The sequence below is a fragment of the Delphinapterus leucas genome, chromosome 1 (genome assembly GCF_059928025.1).
Source record: "Delphinapterus leucas isolate spDelLeu-1000000601 "Yukka" chromosome 1, BTC_Dleu_Yukka2, whole genome shotgun sequence".
Taxonomy (NCBI): domain Eukaryota; kingdom Metazoa; phylum Chordata; class Mammalia; order Artiodactyla; family Monodontidae; genus Delphinapterus; species Delphinapterus leucas.
In genome coordinates this window covers 150,491,624-150,510,276 of record NC_143129.1, presented here as the reverse complement: position 1 = coordinate 150,510,276, position 18,653 = coordinate 150,491,624, and the positions used below count along the sequence as shown (strand labels likewise).

General features: G+C 44.0%; 1 protein-coding gene across 1 annotated transcript in view; it reads right to left on the bottom strand.

The window, feature by feature from the left end:
* Positions 1 to 18,653, bottom strand: part of AGBL4 (AGBL carboxypeptidase 4) — a 590,265-nt gene that overhangs the window by 59,648 nt on the left and 511,964 nt on the right. Inside the window, exon 8 of the mRNA XM_089912066.1 lies at positions 1,189 to 1,341. Coding sequence (XP_089768192.1) covers positions 1,189 to 1,341 — 153 coding nt within the window. The remainder of the gene's footprint in view (positions 1 to 1,188; positions 1,342 to 18,653) is intronic.

Genomic DNA, 18,653 nt, shown 5'->3' with positions numbered 1-18,653 from the left:
ACTCTGCTCTGAAACTGGAGTGGTTTCAAAAAGACAAGGGTTGGTCATCCTCCAGAGATTGCCACAGAAATAAGCACGGCTGTTTTTATCCCCAAGCTACTAATGAGCAGTCATCTCATTCTACCTGTTTCAAATGCTGAGGGACCTTGCCCTAAATACCCAACTTCTCTGGGCTTTAAGTGTCTTTTGGGTATAAAGTGTTGGATTGGGCTAAATAATCTCCCAGTTCCTTTCCTGGTGGGGCATTCCAGGATTCTGGGATTCAAAGTGCATCTTACCTCATGGAGAAATTCATCCTCCCTCCACTAATGTCTAGGCCTGAAGCAACGAGCAGGCACGTTTTCAGCTCATCAACTTCAAAAATTGCCGTGCCCTTTGTGGGCCTCTCCCCCGCTGGCCACACGGAAATAACAGGCCTCAGAGATTTCGTATCAAAACAAAGAAAAATGTGCAAAAACTCTTTCCCAAGTTTGCTTCCACCACAGGTTGATTCCCCTCCTTATCTTCCCTGCCATTTCTCAATATTCTTTTTTGCTGCAAATTATTCTAACTGCCAGTCCACAGCCTCTCCAGTCCTTCCTGGCATGTAAGAGGGTAGTAACAACAGTCTCTGGAGTCTGTTGAGATCTTTACTGCCTGCAAAGTACTTTCATATCTATTATTGCATTTGTCCTCCCAGGAATTTACAAGGCAGGCAAGGCAAAAAATTATCACCCACAAATTACTGACAAAGAAATTGGGGCCCAGAAAGGGCTATGGAGGAAGAGGATGGTGGACATATGACCCCCGTCAGCAGACATGTTAGGCTCCTTCTAACAGAATGAAGGCCAAAGCTCTGTGAAAGCAGACCCTGGGCCAGGGTCTGGCACTGGGAGATGCTCAGTGAGTTTCTTCTCTTGTTAGCGCTGGAATCAGATCAACGAAACCAATGTCAGCTCCTCGGACAAACCAAGCGCTGTCTTTTCAGAGAGTCTCCCTCCCTGATGGGTGATGAGCTGCTTGCAGGTACAGACAGAGCTTGTTTACCTCCATCTTTATCACCCACGCAAGACCCAGAGCAGAGTAGGTGTTCTGTGAAATGTTAAATCAAACTGAATTGAGTGAGGGGAAAGACAGGGTGGTGATGGGAGGGAGGGGGCAGTTTGGGGAGGGAAGCTGGGGCTGCCTGACTGAGAACTCTTCACTCACGTAGGAGAAGTCCTCGGCATTCTGACAGAGGAGCTTGGGGAAGACGGCCTGCCTCTGGAACCGCACCTCATCTTCAAAGATGTTGCCATACATGAAGCCATTCATCATGGTGGAGTGGGCATGGATGTCAATATAAAACTCCAGGCTTGTTTTCTGTTGAGAGAAAGGATAACAAATGAGACATCGGGGCCACAGAGTATGCCTTACACACACACACACACACACGCACACACACACATTTCCTTGTGAGCTAGCCCTATGTCTCTTCAGATGTAGCAACTATCTGTAATGTGATTGGAGGGGTTGAGAGTAGCAAGGATCAAGTTCTCCTTACTTTTATTTTTTTTAAATATTTATTTATTTTTAAATTTTTGGCTGTGTTGGGTCTTTGTTTCTGCGTGCGGGCTTTCTCTAGTTGCGGTGAGCGGGGGCTACTCTTCGTTGCGGTGCGTGGACTTCTCATTGCCGTGGCTTCTCTTGTTGCGGAGCACGGGCTCTAGGCGTGAGGGCTTCAATAGTTGTGGCACGCAGGCTCAGTAGTTGTGGCTCGCGGCTCTTGAGTGCAGGCTCAGTATTTGTGGAGCACAGGCTTAGTTGCTCTGCAGCATGTGGGATCTTCCCGGACCAGGGCTCGAACCTGTTTCCCCTGCACTGGCAGGCGGATTCTTAACCACTGCGCCACCAGGGAAATCCCTCTCCTTACTTTTAACACCATCCGCCTTCAGGGTCTCAGAGCGCTACCATTAGCAGCCCTCTTTAGAGGTCTTCTGAAGTGATGCTACCTACCCAGAACAGTTAATACATTCATGACTAAAGGCATTAGCAGAATTTGTTTCTCTGATTAACGAGAAACACCTTCAGGTGACATAATTGTATTTAAATTGGGCCTGCTAATGGTTTTGCCCCAAGTGGGCCATTTCTAGCTGAGGGATTCTGGGGTAAATCATGTACCCGCTTCGAAACTTTTATTTGAAAAATGGGTGTTTTAATTCCAACCTCAGAGAGTTAGAGCGGGAATCCAACTCAGCGATAATCATTACTATCATTTACTGCATAGTTAATGCATGCCAGACACCATTCTGGGAGCTTTACATAGGACATCTTAGTTACTTCTTTTATTTAGCCTCACTTCATGATGCCACACCTACCCCCCCAATAATACATAGTGTATGGGAAAAAATAACCTTGTTGTCTATAAAGGTAATTGTGACTAGTCTCTCTCTGCTCTCTGCTCACATGTATTTAAGGCACTCCCTAGCTCGATGCAATGTTATTTGTTAACCTTCTCATTTGTGAGCTCCCCGAAGGTAGGGGGATTGCCTGGAAAGCACCCAGTGCCTGTCCATGAAGGATGCTCAGTAGCCGGATGCAGAGTGAATGAATAAACCACCCAGAGGGATCATTCCAGACACTGCAATAGAATGCCAGGAACGGGGGAATTTTCAGGCCCTTAGAACGTCAATGTCCCTCAAATCTGACTTTCTCTTCCTATATATCTGTCCTTTCTGAGAGTAACATGGGAATAACTGGGACTGAAACCCAGGTCTCCTGACCCTTGACACAGTGAACGTATCACCATTAATGGGTAAGACTAGAAACAGCCATGGCAAGACCTGGCCACCTTTCCATCTGCTTTCTAGCATGTAGTCCTGGGAAAGAAGAAAAATCCAGGCTTGGAAGAATTCTCCCTCCTTGGGACACTTTCAAACGAAGTTAAGACCAAATGAAAACCATGTTGCTTCTAGAATGTGGGCCTCATGACTGTCATTTCATTTGCCTCAGACTTGGAGTGAAAGATCATGTCTTGCTGAGCTCCCAGTTCTCTGGGTGGCGTAAGCGGCCTTCTGAGAGATACAAGATGCAGAGCTCTGGGTGATATTAAACTCATCATTTTCAGCGTTGGAGGTGGAATATGCAGTGAATCAACAGGAGCCCTATAAAAGTCACCTTTGCAATTTTATTTTCTTCAATTGTCTGTCTTTTCCTCTGAGCTTTTGATGAGCTGCAGAGGAAAGGAGGTGGTAGAGAGATGACTTAAGAAATGGGTAAGGAAAAACTGCCGTTTATATCTCTGGATGTGGGAACTATTAGAAACCAGTATCTCTGACATTTCCCAGATCAGCTCGGAGTGGGGAGGTTTCCTGCTTAAGGTCAGCCAGCAAGTTAGTGAAGGAATAAGAATTAGAACCTGGCTCCTCCGAAAACCAGTCTGGAGTGGCTTCCACTGCCCCATCCTGACACCTGGCACCTAATGTGATTTTACTTTAAATGACCGTAAAGTGAATTATATTGATTGATTTACCTGGTTCAAAAGTCAACAAGATATGAAAGAATTTACAATGAACAATCTCCCTTCTACCCTTGTCCTCCAGGCACCCAGGCACACTCCCCAGAGGCATCTCACATTACCAGTTTCTCATACAAACTTCCAGAGATCATTTACACACCAACAAGTAAATATTCCTCCCCCTACCCCCTTTGCCCCAACGCACACAAAAGGTAGCACATTAAAAACACATCATTTGGGGAATTCCCTGGCGGGCCAGTGGTTAGGACTCTGCGCTTTTCACCGCTGAGGGCCTGGGTTCAGTCCTTGCTTGGGGAACTAAGATGCTGCAAGCCGCATGGGATAAAAACACAATAAAAAATAAAAACACAATTTTTGGATCAACTTTTTTTCCTCTCGACATATCTTAGAGATAATTCTTTCTCAGTACATGGTTACCTCATTTTTTTAAACAGTCATATATAAACTAGGCAGTTCCCCACTGACAGACATTTGTTTCCAACCTTCTGTTACAAAGTCTTAGTGATTGACTCTGTTATAAACACCATTTCACACATATACAATTATACGTAGGATAAATTCCTAGAAGTAGAATTTCTGGGTCCTATGTGCATTTGTGATTCTGATCAACATTGATGAACTGACCTCCTTAGAAGGACCAGTTTACAGTCCTAGCAATGTACAACAGCATCAGTTTCATGATTATCTTGCAAACATGGATGTGATCAAACTCTTTGATACTTTCCAATTTGGTGGTGAAACTGATATCTAAGATTAGTTTTAATCTGAATTTCTTTTAGTGTAATTATCTTTTATTATATGGTTATTATTTTTCACATATTTAGGAACTATTAGCATTTTCTTTTCTATGAATTGTCTGTTGATTTCCGTTGTCCATTTTAAAAACTGGGTTTCAGGGCTTTATTCCTTATTGATTTATAGAAACTATATACTAGAGAAATTAGCCTTTGTGTGTAGTATAAAAATATTTTTGCTCAGTTTGTCATTTGTCTTTTGACCTTACATCTGCTAGTACTTTTTTTCCATGTGGAAATTTTTAATGCTAACATTTTAGACAGATTTATCAGTCTTTTGTGGTTTCTGGGTTGAATTCTTTCATTGGTTCTTCTATTATTTCTATTGTTTCACTTCTTATATTTAAAAATTTCATTTCAATTGTAATTTACATGGATGTAGGGTGTGAGGTAAGGGTTAAACATTATTGTCCCATACCATTTATCAAATTGTGCATCTTTCCCCCACTGACTTGAAAAGCCATCTTTACCATATAACTTTCTTGTATGTATTTGGGTTGATTGTTGGACTTTCTATTCTCTTCTAATCATTTGTCCATTCATGTGTCAGTACTACACAATTTTAATTATGTTAAGTTTATAATGTATGTTAATATTTGGAGGGCTAGTATCACCTCATTATGCTTCTTTCCCCATATTTTCCTGTATTTTCTTGCATATTTTTCTATACAATCTTTGTAATTAGCTTCTTTAATTTTCCTTGCTCCCTCAATCCTGTCAAGACTCTTATCACTTTGAGGCTTCCAATCCAAGAATATGCTTTGACTTTCCATTTATTCCATTTTCTTTTGGGTACAGCAGAAAGTTTTAAAAGTTTTTTTTTCTTTTCTTCATATAGACCCTGAACATTCTTTTTGATGCCAAGGCAGTTTATATTTTTAGTTGTTGTTGTAAACATGATATCTTCCATTAAATCTTCTAACTGGTAGTTCTTTATACATATAAAGGCTCAATGGTTTAAATATGTACCCAGACACCTCACTAATTCTATTAGTTCTTATAATAATTTCTCATTTTATTTTTTTGAGTTTTCATTTGCTTACTTATTCAACAAATAACCACTGAGCACCTACGACGTGTCATATAGTGTTCTAGGCACTGGGAATATGCACCAGGGAGTGTTCTGGGCACTAGGATATAGCAATGAACACAACAGAAAGCACCTGATCTCAAAGAGTTTACATTCTATGGGAGAGAAAGAAAATAAACCAATTAATAAAAATACTAGATGTCAGGAGGTATAAATGCCATGGAACCAAATAAAGCATAGTAAGAGAATAGAAAGTAATAGAGGTTCTGGAAAAACAGAGACTTGAATGGAGTAGGAGGGTTAGTCTTGAGGATATCAGGTTAATAGTCTTCCCGGTAGAAGGAGAAGTAAATGTACTTGGCATGTTCAAGGAACAGCCAGGAGGTGAGGATGACTGAGGTGAATAAAGGGGGCAGTATTTTCCAGGTTTGCAATCGTATCACATACACTTAGCAATTTTATCTCCTCTTTTCCAGTTTTTATGCTTCTAATTTCTTTTTTTGTATCTAACTGCATTGGCTAGTATCTTCAAAACAATGTTAAAGGACTATTTAGTTTCTAAGATCCCCTCCCACTCTGAGAGTCTAAATTCTACCTGGAGTAGAAAAAGATCTAGGGAATTTGCCTGCATAGCGTCTGAGTTTGAAGTCTTAGTTCTTTTTCCTCTTCATTACACATATTCAGCACTATGCTGGCAATGCCAAAGACCACAAATACTAATTTCCTCACCATCCTGATGATGCTTTGTGCCTAAACTGGCTTTATGGACTTATGTTGGTTCATTAGAATGGAGCAGGGAAGGCAGAGCAGAGTTCCTACCTCTGGTTCTAATGTAGACATAATCTGTGACCACGAATAAGTAGCAGCTCTTCACTGTGCCTCAATTTCCCCATCTTTAAAAGTGGCTGTTGGATGAGAGAGAAGAGATATGGCTTTCTTAAACTTTTTATGATTTCTTCTCATGCTCAGTTAAAATAAATCCCTCCTTCTCCAAATAGCTTCTTGCTTGGGCCTTGATGTCAGTACTTGTTACTGTATAAGTATACTTGAATACTGTATAGATATACTTGTATACTTGTTACTGTAATCTGTGAAAAGTATGTCTGTCTGCCTATGAGCTCTTTGAGGAGAGGGATCATGTTTGATTTGAGTTCCATCTCTTTCTTAGTCTACTACAATAGCTTCTGACCTGGTTTTTTTGCTGCTTCAAAGCGACCTTTTAAAATGCAAACAAGGGACTTCCCTGGTGGTCCAGCAGTTAAGGCTCCATGCTCCCAATGCAGGGGGCCCAGGTTTGATACGTGGGCAGGGAACTAGAGCCCACATACTGCAACTAAGAGCCTGCATGTCGCAGCTAAAGGTCCCACACACTACAACTAAAAGATCCTGCATGTCACAGCTAAATATCCTGTACACTGCAACAAAGACCCCGCACGCTGCAACAAAGACCCCGCGTGCCACAACAAAGACCCGGCGCAGCCAAATAAATATTTTTATTAAAAAACATTTTTTTATTGGGGTATAGTTGTTTTACAATATTGTGTTAGTTTCTACTGTACAGTGAAGTGGAGTTCCCTGTGCTATACAGCAGGATCTTATTAGTTATCTATTTTATACCTATTAGTGTATATATGTCAGTCCCAATCCAACCTAATGTCCCCCTCCCCCACTTTCTGCTATTGGTGTCCATACACTTGTTCTCTACATCTGTGTCTCTATTTCTGCCTTGCAAACTGGTTCATCTGTACCATTCTTCTAGATTCCACATATATGTGTTATATACGATGTTTGTTTTTCTCTTTCTGACTTATTTCACTCAGTATGACAGTCTCTAGGTCCATCCACGTCTCTTCTATAAATGACCCAATTTCTTTTCTTTTTATGGTTGAGTAATATTCCACTGTATACACATAATACATCTTGTTTATCCATTCTTCAGTCAATGAACATTAAGGTTGCTTCCATAACCTGGCTCTTGTAAAGAGTGCTGCAATGAACACTGGGGTGCATGTGACTTATTGAATTTTGGTTTTCTCTGGGCATATGCCCAGGAGTGGGATTGCTGGGTCATATGGTAATTCTATTTCTACTTTTTTAAGGAACCTCCATACTGTTCTCCATAGTGGCTGTATCAATTTACATTCCCACAAACAGTGCAAGAGGGTTCCGTTTTTCTACACACCCTCTCCAGCATTTATTATTTGTAGATTTTCTGATGATGCCCATTCTAACCGGTGTAAGATGATACCTCATTGCAGTTTTGATTTGCATTTCTCTAATAATTAGTAACGTTGAGCAGTTTCTAATGTGCCTCTTGGCCAGCTGTATGTCTTCTTTGGAGAAATGTCTATTTAGGTCTTCTGCCACTTTTTTGATTGGGTCATTTGTTTTCTTGATATTAAGTTGCATGAGCTGTTTATATATTTTGGAGATTTGTCCATTGATTTGTTTGCAAATATTTTCTCCCATTCTGAGGGTTGTCTTTTCGTCTTGTTTATAGTTTCCTTTGCTGTGCAAAAGCTTTTAAGTTTCATTAGGTCCCATTTGTTTATTTTTGGTTTTATTTTGATTACTCTAGGAGGTGGGTCAAAAAACATCTTGCTGTGATTTATGTCAAAGAGTGTTCTTCTTACGTTTTCCTCTAAGAGTTTTATAGTGTCTGGCCTTACATTTAGGTCCTTAATCCATTTTGAGTTTACTTTTGTGTATGGTGTTAGGGAGTGTTCTAATTTCATTCTTTTACATGTAGCTGTCCAGTTTTCCCAGCCCCACTTATTGAAGAGACTGTCTGTTCTCCATTGTATATCATTGCCTCCTTTGTCAGAGATTAGCTGACCATAGGTGCATGGGTTTCTCTCTGGGCTTTCTATCCTGTTCCATTGATCTATATCTCTGTTTTTGTGTCAGTGTCATATTGTCTTGATTACTGTAGCTGTGTAGTAGAGTCTGAAGTCAGGGAGTCTGATTCCTCCAGGTCCGTTTTTTTTTTTCTCAAGAGTGATTTGTCTATTTGGGGTCTTTTGTGTCTCCACGCAAATTTTAAGATTTTTTTTTTCTAGTTCTGTAAAAAAATTCCATTGGTAATTTGATACAGATTGCATTGAATCTGTAGATTGCTTTGGGTAGTATAGTCATTTTCACAATATTGATTCTTCCAATCCAAGCACATGGTATATCTCTCCATCTGTTTGTATCACCTTTGATTTCTTACATCAGTGTCTTATAGTTTTCTGAGTACAGGTCTTTTACCTCCTTAGGTAGGTTTGTTCCTAGGTATTTTATTCTTTTTGTTGCAATGGTGAAAAATCTTCCAACAAACAAAAGTCCAGGACCAGAGGTCTTCACAGGTGAATTCTATCAAACATTTAGAGAAGAACTAACACCCATCCTTCTCAAACTCTTCCAAAAGTTTGCAGAGGAAGGAACACTCCCAAACTCATTCTACAAGGCCACCATCACCCTGACACCAAAACCAGACAAAGCTACTACAAAAAAAGAAAATTACAGGCCAATATCACTCATGAATATAGATGCAAATATCCTCAACAAAATATTAGCAAACAGAAGCTAACAACACATTAAAAGGATCATACACCCTGATCAAGTGGGATTATCCCAGGGATGCAAGCATTCTTCAATATATGCAAATCAATCAATGTGATACACCATATTAACAAACTGAAGGATAAAAACCATATGATCATCTCAATAGATGCAGAAAAAGCTTTTGGCAAAATTCAACACCCATTTATGATAAAAACTCTCCAGAAAGTGGGCATAGAGGGAACCTACCTCAACATAATAAAGGCCATATACAACAAACCCACAGCAAACATCATTCTCAATGGTGAAAAACTGAAAGCATTTCCTCTAAGATCAGGAACAAGACAAGGTTGCCCACTCTCGCCACTAATATTCAACATAGTTTTGGAAGTCCTAGCCACAGCAATCAGAGAAGAAAAAGAAATAAAAGGAATCCAAATTGGAAGACAGAAAGTAAAACTGTCACTGTTTGCAGATGACATGATACCATACATAGAAAATCCTAAAGATGCCACCAGAAAACTACTAGAGTTATTCAGTGAATTTGGTAAAGTTTCAGGATGCAAAATTAATGCACAGAAATCTCTTGCATTCCTATACACTAACAACGAAAGGTCAGAAAGAGAAATTAAGGAAAATAAATATTTTTTTAGAAAAATTTTTAAATAAATAAAAAAATAAAATGCAAACAAATTGGGACTTCCCTGGCAGTCCAGTGGTTAAGACTCCGTGCTTCCACTGCAGGGTCGCCGGCTCGATCCCTGGTTGGGGAACTGGGATCCCACATGCCATGCAACCGACCAAAAATAAATAAATAAATAAAATTCTCTAGTTAAAACTGTTCTACCATTCCCTGTTGCTCACAGGATAGAGTCCAAACTCCTTAATATATTTGCATAGGTCCTGCGTGATCTGGCCCCTGTCTAGTCTCAGCTCTTGCCAATTCTGGTCTGATATTCTACACTACAGTCCTATAGTGCTGCCTGGAGTACTTCAAACCTCTATGCTTGTGACTTTTGTCTCCACATTTACACACAATGAATGTCTTCTCTGCCTGGAATACATGATCTCTTTATCTGGCTAACTCTGACACAACCTTAATATTTAAGGCAGAAACTAAGTGGATGCTCACCAGTTCCACTTCCTTTTCCTGGACCATGGAAGACATCTCCCAGTCTACTTTGATATTTGGTTGGGATCAAATGGGATGTGGGCAGTGGTAACAAGTGTCACTTCCAAGCCTGGCCATTAAACCTGTACACAATCACCCACATTCTTGCTCTTGTGCATGGAAGCTACATGTAAAAACAATGGTATCGTAAGAAGGAAAAAGGTTAGGTCACTGAATCAACACTGGGAGGAAAATGGCCAGGCGAGTCACCTGACCTGCATCAGACTGTGGTGAACCTTCACTGTATTAAGCCACTGAGACTTGGGGATTGCTTGTTATAGCATCTAATATCATTCCTCCGACTGGTACAAAATATAAATTCAAATAGCCTTATTTTATCCTTCAGGGATGAGTTAACAGCCTCCTCTGTGCTCTCATAATTCTCTCTCCTGGCACTGACCACATGGCATAATAATGCTTTGTTTATCTCCATCTACTATTAGAATGTGGACTCTTTCAGGGCAGGGACCATACATTGCTGAATTTTTAAATCCACAGGACCAGAGCAAGGCCTGGTATATAGTAGGTTATCATTAGAGGTCTGGTAAGGGAATGAATAGAAAATGAATCAGTGAATTGATTGAATAATGAGTGAATTAAATGAATGAACAGCTGCACCTGAATGTTTTTCCAGCAGTCAAACGAGGTACTTTTCTGTGGCTGTGTCAGAGCAAGGGGTGTGCAGCTAATTCAGGGCCCTTAATTACAGTTTGGGATTGAGAATAGAAGCGGGGACAGCATCTCTGTTCTTTCCTTCTGAACTTAAGAAACTTAATTAAAACTGAGCAATGAAGGGCTGTCCCCTTGCCAGCAGCCAACAGCTCATCCTGCAATCAGGGGCCTAAAGAGTAAATTAAAAGCAGTGCCAATAAAATTAAAACTACCTTAGGGCATATTTGGAACATAATTTAGCGTGGAGTTTGCTTCCTCCTAGACACCGGGGAGGAAATGAGTTAGTTATTTTTTGTTTGTTTTCTTGGGGTTTTTCTCCCCTACATTCTGAGCTGCTTCCCTGCTTCACATCAGGTGGCATAAGCCAAAGCCTGAGCTTGGTGCTATGATGTGGGCTGAGTCCTCCACATTAGGGCAGCACTTCAGGGTGGACCACATATTCAAGCCAATGAAAGAAGAGAAACCCAACCCAGGAAGGGCAGAGGGATTTATCTCAGGTTTGGAGATGAGAAAGAAACTGAAGCTTAGGCGGGGATAAGGACAAGTTGAGGAGGGTAAACTGCTTTAGTGTTCCCTTTGTATAGAGGAGGGAGCTGAAGCTAAGAGAGTTTAAGTAACTTGCCCCAGTGGATGCAGCAGGAAGTGGAGAGACTCAAACCCAGGCTCTGGTTACAAGCCACACCGGACATCCTGCCGTGCTCGCAGGAGCTAGCGGTCCAGCAAGGCAATCGCCCTCATCCCAGGAAGGAAGCTTAGGCTTAGCCTCTCAGAAAGGTTGGGGGGGTGGGGAGAGCAAGGAGGGTTAGAGAACTTCCAGACAACTCCCCTGCTCAGATTTGCCCGAGGCAGCTCTTTCCTCATGGACCTAGGCAAAAAAGCCCCAAATCTATTTTTTTTATTATCACCTAAAATATCTCCCTGTCTGTCTTTCAGAAGTTAAAGTAGATACTTATGGAAGTCAGGGTGCATGTCCTAAAGCAGGAAGGAGAAATTTTAAGAAAAATAGAGAATGATTTCCTTAAAAACAACTGAGCAGGACTTCCCTGGTGGCACAGTGGTTAAGAATCTACCTGCCAATGCAGGGGACACGGGTTTGAGCCGTGGTCTGGGAAGATCCCACATGCCGCGGAGCAACTAAGCCAGTGCGCCACAACTACTGAGCCTGTACTCTAGAGCCCGTGTGCCACAACTACTGAGCCTGAGCGCTAAAGCCCACGAGGTACAACTACCAAAGTCCGTGTGCCCAGAGCCTGTGCTCCACAAGAGAAGCCACCGTAATGAGAAGCCTGTGCACAGCAACGAAGAGTAGCCCCCGCTCGCTGCAACTAGAGAAAGTCTGCGTGCAGCAACGAAGACCCAACACAGCCAAAAATAAAAATTAATGAATTAAAAAACAACAACAACAAATGAGCAACTCTAAGAGACAAAATGATGTCCTTTATCACACATAGCCTAGATCTCTGAAGTGGCCCAGTTAAGGCTTCTCTCCTCGCCCTGGGTGTGGCTGGACTGACATTCCTGCCACAAAAAATAAAAGGCATGCAATGAATCAGTAGGGACAAAAGGAGGCACAACCACAAAAGAAACCCAGGCAGCCAGCCTTGGGCACCGAGGGGACGCACTATGGCTCTTTATTTATTTATTTATTTTGCAGTACGCAGGCCTCTCACTGTTGTGGCCCCTCCCGTTGCGGAGCACAGGCTCCGGACGGCGCAGGCTCAGCGGCCATGGCTCACGGGCCCAGCCGCTCCGTGGCATGTGGGATCTTCCCGGACCGGGGCACGAACCCGCGTCCCCCGCATCGGCAGGCAGACCCTCAACCACTGCGCCACCAGGGAAGCCCGAGCTATGGCTCTTTGTCTCCTGCTTCTCTTCTCTTTACTCTCCAGCCTTGCTGACACCCACCCCTCGCCCCCCCGCCCCATAACTTCCCCAGCACACGCAGGTTCTCCTCTCTGTGCTTCTGTGTCTGCTACTCCTGTGGCGGTGGGGGTGGGGGGGCGGGGGGGGTGCCTACTCCCCCTCCCTTTCCCCTCCTGGTTACTTCTTTCTCATCTTTCACTGACAGGCCCAACGGCCTCTTGTCTGTGTAGCCTCCCTTTACTCTCCCAGGGACAGCAGCTCTCTTTTCTGTTAAGGTGTTTACCATCCAGTTTTTTCATTCCTTTAACAAATATTTACTATGAACCCACTATGTTCCAGGACCTGGGGGTGAACAAGACAGAAGAGGTTCCTGCCTTTGGGGAGCTGGCCTCCAGGTGGGGACGACTTGCCGTGAACAGCAGCTAAGCAAGGTGACGGCAGATTGTAACGCATGTTAGGAATGCATGGGGTGAGCCACAGGATGGTGAGTAAGTGAGTGGACGGGGCAGGGTCTACTTGAGGTAGTGTGGTCAGGAAAGGCTCCTGATATTTGAGCTGAGCCTTGAAGGATGAAAACCACAAGCCATTCAATGAGGCCAGCAAGAGAATTCTGGGTACATAAAGGCTCTGAAGCAAGGATGACTGTGGTATTTTCAAAGACCAGAGGAAAGGCCAATGGCTGTATCATGACTAGTACTGGAGGTGAGCCTGGAGAGGCTTATAGGGTCCAGCTCACGCAGGGCCTTGCAGGCCAGAGTCAGAGTTTGGAGTGTCTCCTGTGTACAGTGGAAGCCATCTCAGTAGGGGGACGCTGTAAAAACCTCACCCTGCCTGTGGTGTAGATAATGGATTTTAGTGGCGCGTGAGTAGAAGCAGATGCACCGGTGTCTCCTAAGAGATCACAGTAGCTTGAATTGACGTGGTGACAGTAGAGATGAAAAGAGAGGGACATAGCTGATAGATATTTTGGCCACACCTCTATAGGACCTGCACACGGCTTCTATGCAAGGAGCATCAAAGATGGATCGAGGGGCGACGCCTTGAGCAGCTGAGCCGATAGTGGTGCTGCGGAGAGAGATGGAGGAAACTGGGATGCAGACCAGCTGGACGGGTGGTGAGAAACTCGGGAGTTCCGACGTGGATCTCTGCATTTGCAATGACTATGAGATACCGATGTCAGGTAGGCAGTTAGATATATGAAAGTGGAGCGCTGGGGAGAAGACCGGACTAGAGATGTAAATGTGGGCATCATTAGCATGGAGGTGCTCCTTGACGTCACTGGGGGAGAGTGTGGATCCAGAAGAGGTCCCAAGATTGAGCCTGGGACCTGCTAAGGTTGAGACTTTGGGTAAAGGAAGAAGCAAAGGAGACTGGGGAGTGACCAGAGAAGGAGGAATTAAAAAGGACAGTGTGGTTTCATGAAAACCAAGAGAAAAAGAAAGGTTTTAAGAAGGAGGGGGGGAGTGGTCTGTGAACCCGGTAAAGGCTGGGACCATGCCTGGCTCACCTCTGCATCCCCAGGGTGTATTATAGGGCCCAGCACTGAGTCAGTCATCAGGGACATTTGCTGAGCAACAAAATAAGTAAGTGAATGAATGCACCAGGTATCCTGCGCTCAGAGAAAGGGGCTGTGCGGGGTGTGGCGTTAGGAGTCTCAGGGCCTAGATTCTAGCCAGCGGAGCTATGGAGGGAGGATAATAATAGCAGTATGGCACTTACTACATGCCTGGCACTCATGAACCCTCCCACAACCCTATTGTAAACATCATTTACAAGTGAGGAAACTAAGGCATAGGGAGGTTAAGTAACTTTCAAGGGATCCCCCAGGCCACATAGCGGTAACTGGCCAGACCCAAACAGTCTGGCTCTACCATCCATGCTCTTAACCATGACCCCATCGTCAAAAGCTGGTGATATTTATTAAGTGCTTCCTATGTATGGTCTTGTAATAAAAATCCTGTGTAGTAAGCACTGTTATCAAACTGAGACAAAGAGCTCACAAGGGGCAGAGCTGCAATTCAAACCCACGTCTTTCTGATCTGGGGCTAAGCTGTTCATCTCTAAGCTATTCAGAACACCCAGCCTCTGCATCTTTGGCCTCAGCAGAATAAACTTCAGGGCGAAGGAAATTCGTGAGAGTAATGCTTAGGTGTGGGGAAAAAGCATCAGAAGAGTAAAATTATTTTTCTACTCTTACAATCCTACTCTACTTAGAAATGAAAAGTAGGATGTGCATGTAAATGGAGGCATTTCTACATCTCTTCCAAGGATCCGGGAAGAGCCAGGTCTGGCCTGGCAGGAGGGAGCCTTCCTTAGCTTCTAACCCCTCCTCCACTCCTGCCTAGAAAAAGGGAGAGAGAACAAAGACTCAGCACAAGTGGTCTGGGTTCATAACAGACCCTCCCAGAACAAAAGAAAAACTGCTGACCTGTGTCTCCTGCTTACTGTCGCAGTGATTGGTGACCCCCATGTTGACTGAGACAATGATGATGACGATACAAGAGGGGAGTCACAGGAGTTCCATGGTTTTGGGATCTGGCAGAGTTGGCTTCAAGTGTCAGCTTAGCCATGGGTGGGCTTTATGACCTGCACCACAGTTTCCTCATCTAAAAGTTGGGGATAATAATCCCAACCTCACAGGGTTCCCGTGAAGTCAAATGCGGTGACTGGCTTTGCACCTGGCCAAACATCTGGCAGATTATACGCTCTATGCATTCTTTTCAGTCACACAGTGATACTTCGTTCAGGTGCTGTGCTTGGCACCAGGGATACGGACCTCTCTGAGTTCAAAACTTTACAGGGAAGATGGACATTTAAAAAGTAATTGCATGTGCAACGGAAGACTCAAAGACAGGTGCGGGGGCTATAGGAGCATAGAAGTGAGAGGGGCTTGGGAACCCAGCTTACATAAATGTAAATTTCTTCCTTGTTCAATAGAACATCTATTGACAATAACCATTATCTTGCACATTTGTAGAGTTTAAAAACCATTCTCACACCAATGAGTTCATTTGATTTTCTCAACAGTTCACTAAAGTAAATAAGATCGTGGTCTTCGTTTCTCAGAAGAAGCTCCGAGACAGACTTGTCAAGATCTCATAGCAGGTTAGGGTCTGAACTGGGATTCTAACGTACATCACACTGCTTCCAAAGCCTCTGCTTGATTCTCACCCTTGGGGGTCCCCCCAGGTGTTCACTCCTGCATCTAGAGTGGACATAGATACAAATGGAAAAGCCAGGCCTTCCTGCAGAAAGCCCCAGTCTGAGCAGGAATATGAGACAAAACAAGAAAAGGACTGAGATGATATGATATTTAAGCCTGTGAGAGCTGAGGGACATCTTAATTTCATAATTAAAAGTTAATATTGCTTCATTATATATCAAAGGCTGATGAAACTAGGGCACCCCCAGGAATGTATTAAGAGCTCAGTAAGGGCTTCCCTGGTGGCGCAGTGGTTGAGAGTCCGCCTGCCGATGCCCCGGTCCGGGAAGATCCCACAGGCCGCGGAGCGGCTGGGCCCGTGAGCCATGGCCACTGAGCCTGCGCCGTCCGGAGCCTGTGCTCCACAACGGGAGAGGCCACAACAGTGAGAGGCCCGCGTACCGCCAAAAAAAAAAAAAAATGAGTTCAATAAATACGTGTGGTCTGAATGCTTAGAGGCGTCTCCTAGAGGAGGTTGCTAGCTGATCCAGAGAGTTAATAATGTATCTCTAACTGCTGAGCTGGGGCTCTGTCCTCAGGAAATGTTAGTTCCTTTCTTCCCAGGAAGTCCATCTTGGCTCTCCTACTAACCTGACTTGTGACTCTGGAGAAGACCCTCTCCTCTCCTCAATTGCCCCATTTAGAGAGTTGATTTGGTGACTTCTCAGAGCCCATTTATGCCCTGAGAGTCTTATATTTTTCAATCACCTCATTTTTCTGCTTTGCACTCTTTTGTTTTGTTTTTTCTCCTACTGTGGCCTCTGAGGACAGATTCTGCCAGCCTTTCCCACCTCATCTCCTTTAAGACCTGAGTGCATCATCCTTAACCTTGGAACGGCCCTGTGGGGAGAGAAATACTGCAGGACGGCAGTGCAACCACATCTCCAAGCTAATGCAGTCTTCCCATTCGGTAGAGTAGATATCACTGCTTTTCAAAGAACCGTTCAGGGGTGTCAGCATTCGTGCCGAAATTATGCGCTTTGTCCTAGAGAACTCTAAGATGGTTCCTACCTGCTTTATTTGGTGCAGGTGGCGAGGGGAGAGGCAGGGAGGAGAAAGGTACAGGGAGGGATCCCATGGCAGTTCCTTTGCTCTTTCCTCCACTCCCACCTCCCCCTCTCCCCTCCTCTCTTGTCTCTCTTCACTCCTTCTCTCCTCCTGTCCCCCTTCCCCATCCCTAAGTGTCCATAAGGCTTCCAGTGCTCTGGGAGGTGTGTGTGAAGATGGGGTGAAGTGACAGCTGAAGGAAACATCCATTCTCTGGGTGGTCAGGGAAGACTGTGGAACATGAGGCTGTTGAGCAAGGCGTTGAAAGACCAGAAGGTTCTCACCAAGTGGGTGAGAAAGTGGGGAGCTGCCAGCAGAGAGAAAGGCATCCTAGGCAGAGGGAGTGTGTGAGCAAAATCTCCAAGACCAAAACCCACCCAGCCTGTTCAGGGAACTATCGGGTGCTTGGCACCATTGAAGGGTACGGAGTGGAGGGGCAGTGGGGTGAGGAGAGGGGCTGGAGAGTCTAGGGACCATTCATGGAAGGCCTTGCAAGCCACGAAGGAGTTGGGGCTTGTCCTGCAAAGTAGAAAATGGAGAGCCAGAGAAGTATTTTATGGAAGTATAACATGATTACATGTGCCTTTTGTAAAGATTGTTCTGGAGGCTGTGACGAGGAAGAATTGGGGGTTGTAAGCCTCCAAGGCATGAGATGGCTGGGACATTTTTGTCAGAGTCCAAGTGAAGACTAATTGAAAAAAGACAGGATTATGAATCAAAGTAGGGTAGTGAAGATGAGAAGATGGGTACAGATATGAGGCGCATTAGAAGGTAATATTGCCAGTGCTGGGTATGGGACCAAAATTTGGGCTGATTCCCAGGTTTCTGGTTTGGGTGCCTGGGTAGAGGGTGGGGTCATTCCCTGAGATTGAGAGTGTCATCATCTTACAAGTTTGAGTTGGATGTTTGCCTCCAAGGCACTTGTCCCCAGTTAGAATGAGATGCTATCAGATGGTCTATGGTCTTAGGTTATAACATTTTGATTCAAACAAGTTGGTTTTCCCTGAACATGGCTATTTGTGTGAAAAAACACGTTTCCCATGCAATCATATGTCTCCTATAAGAATAGGGCTATTTATTAATATAGTTAGACATAAACATGATTGCACATTTTTGATAGGATACAGAATCAGAACAAGAGTTAAAAAAAAATCAAAAACCTACATACACATACTGAAACACCTGGGTTCCCTACTGGAATGCAAATGGCATGAGGACAAGGGTTTTCTCAAGCTATTACTTTGCTGCAGGCTCTCACTCCCTCTGAATAGAAGAGATTGATTGTCATGGACTCATCACACATCCAGGAGGCAGCAAGGAGTGAGGGGGAAGTTGTGAGAGGTGAGCAAGCGTTCGACAAGGAGGTGTGGGGCAAACTAGGCTTTATCTCTTAGTTTGAAGGGAAGCCCCAAGACAGTGCAGTCTCCTTCATCCACATCCACATAAAAACCTTCATCAATAGCCAAGACACAGGGCTTCCCTGGTGGCGCAGTGGTTGAGAGTCCGCCTGCCGATGCAGGGGACACGGGTTCGTGCTCTGGTCCGGGAAGATCACACATGCCGCGGAGCAGCTGGGCCCGTGAGCCATGGCTGCTGAGCCTGCGCGTCCGGAGCCTGTGCGCCACAGCGGGAGAGGCCACAACAGTGAGAGGCCCGCATACCGCAAAAAAAAAAAAAAAAAAAATAGCCAAGACACGGAAGCAACCTAAATGTCCACTGACAGAGGAATGGGTAAAGAAGATGTGGTACATATATACAATGAAATATTACTCAACCATAAAAAAGAACAAAATAATGCCATTTGCAGCAACATGGATGGACCTAGAGATTATCAT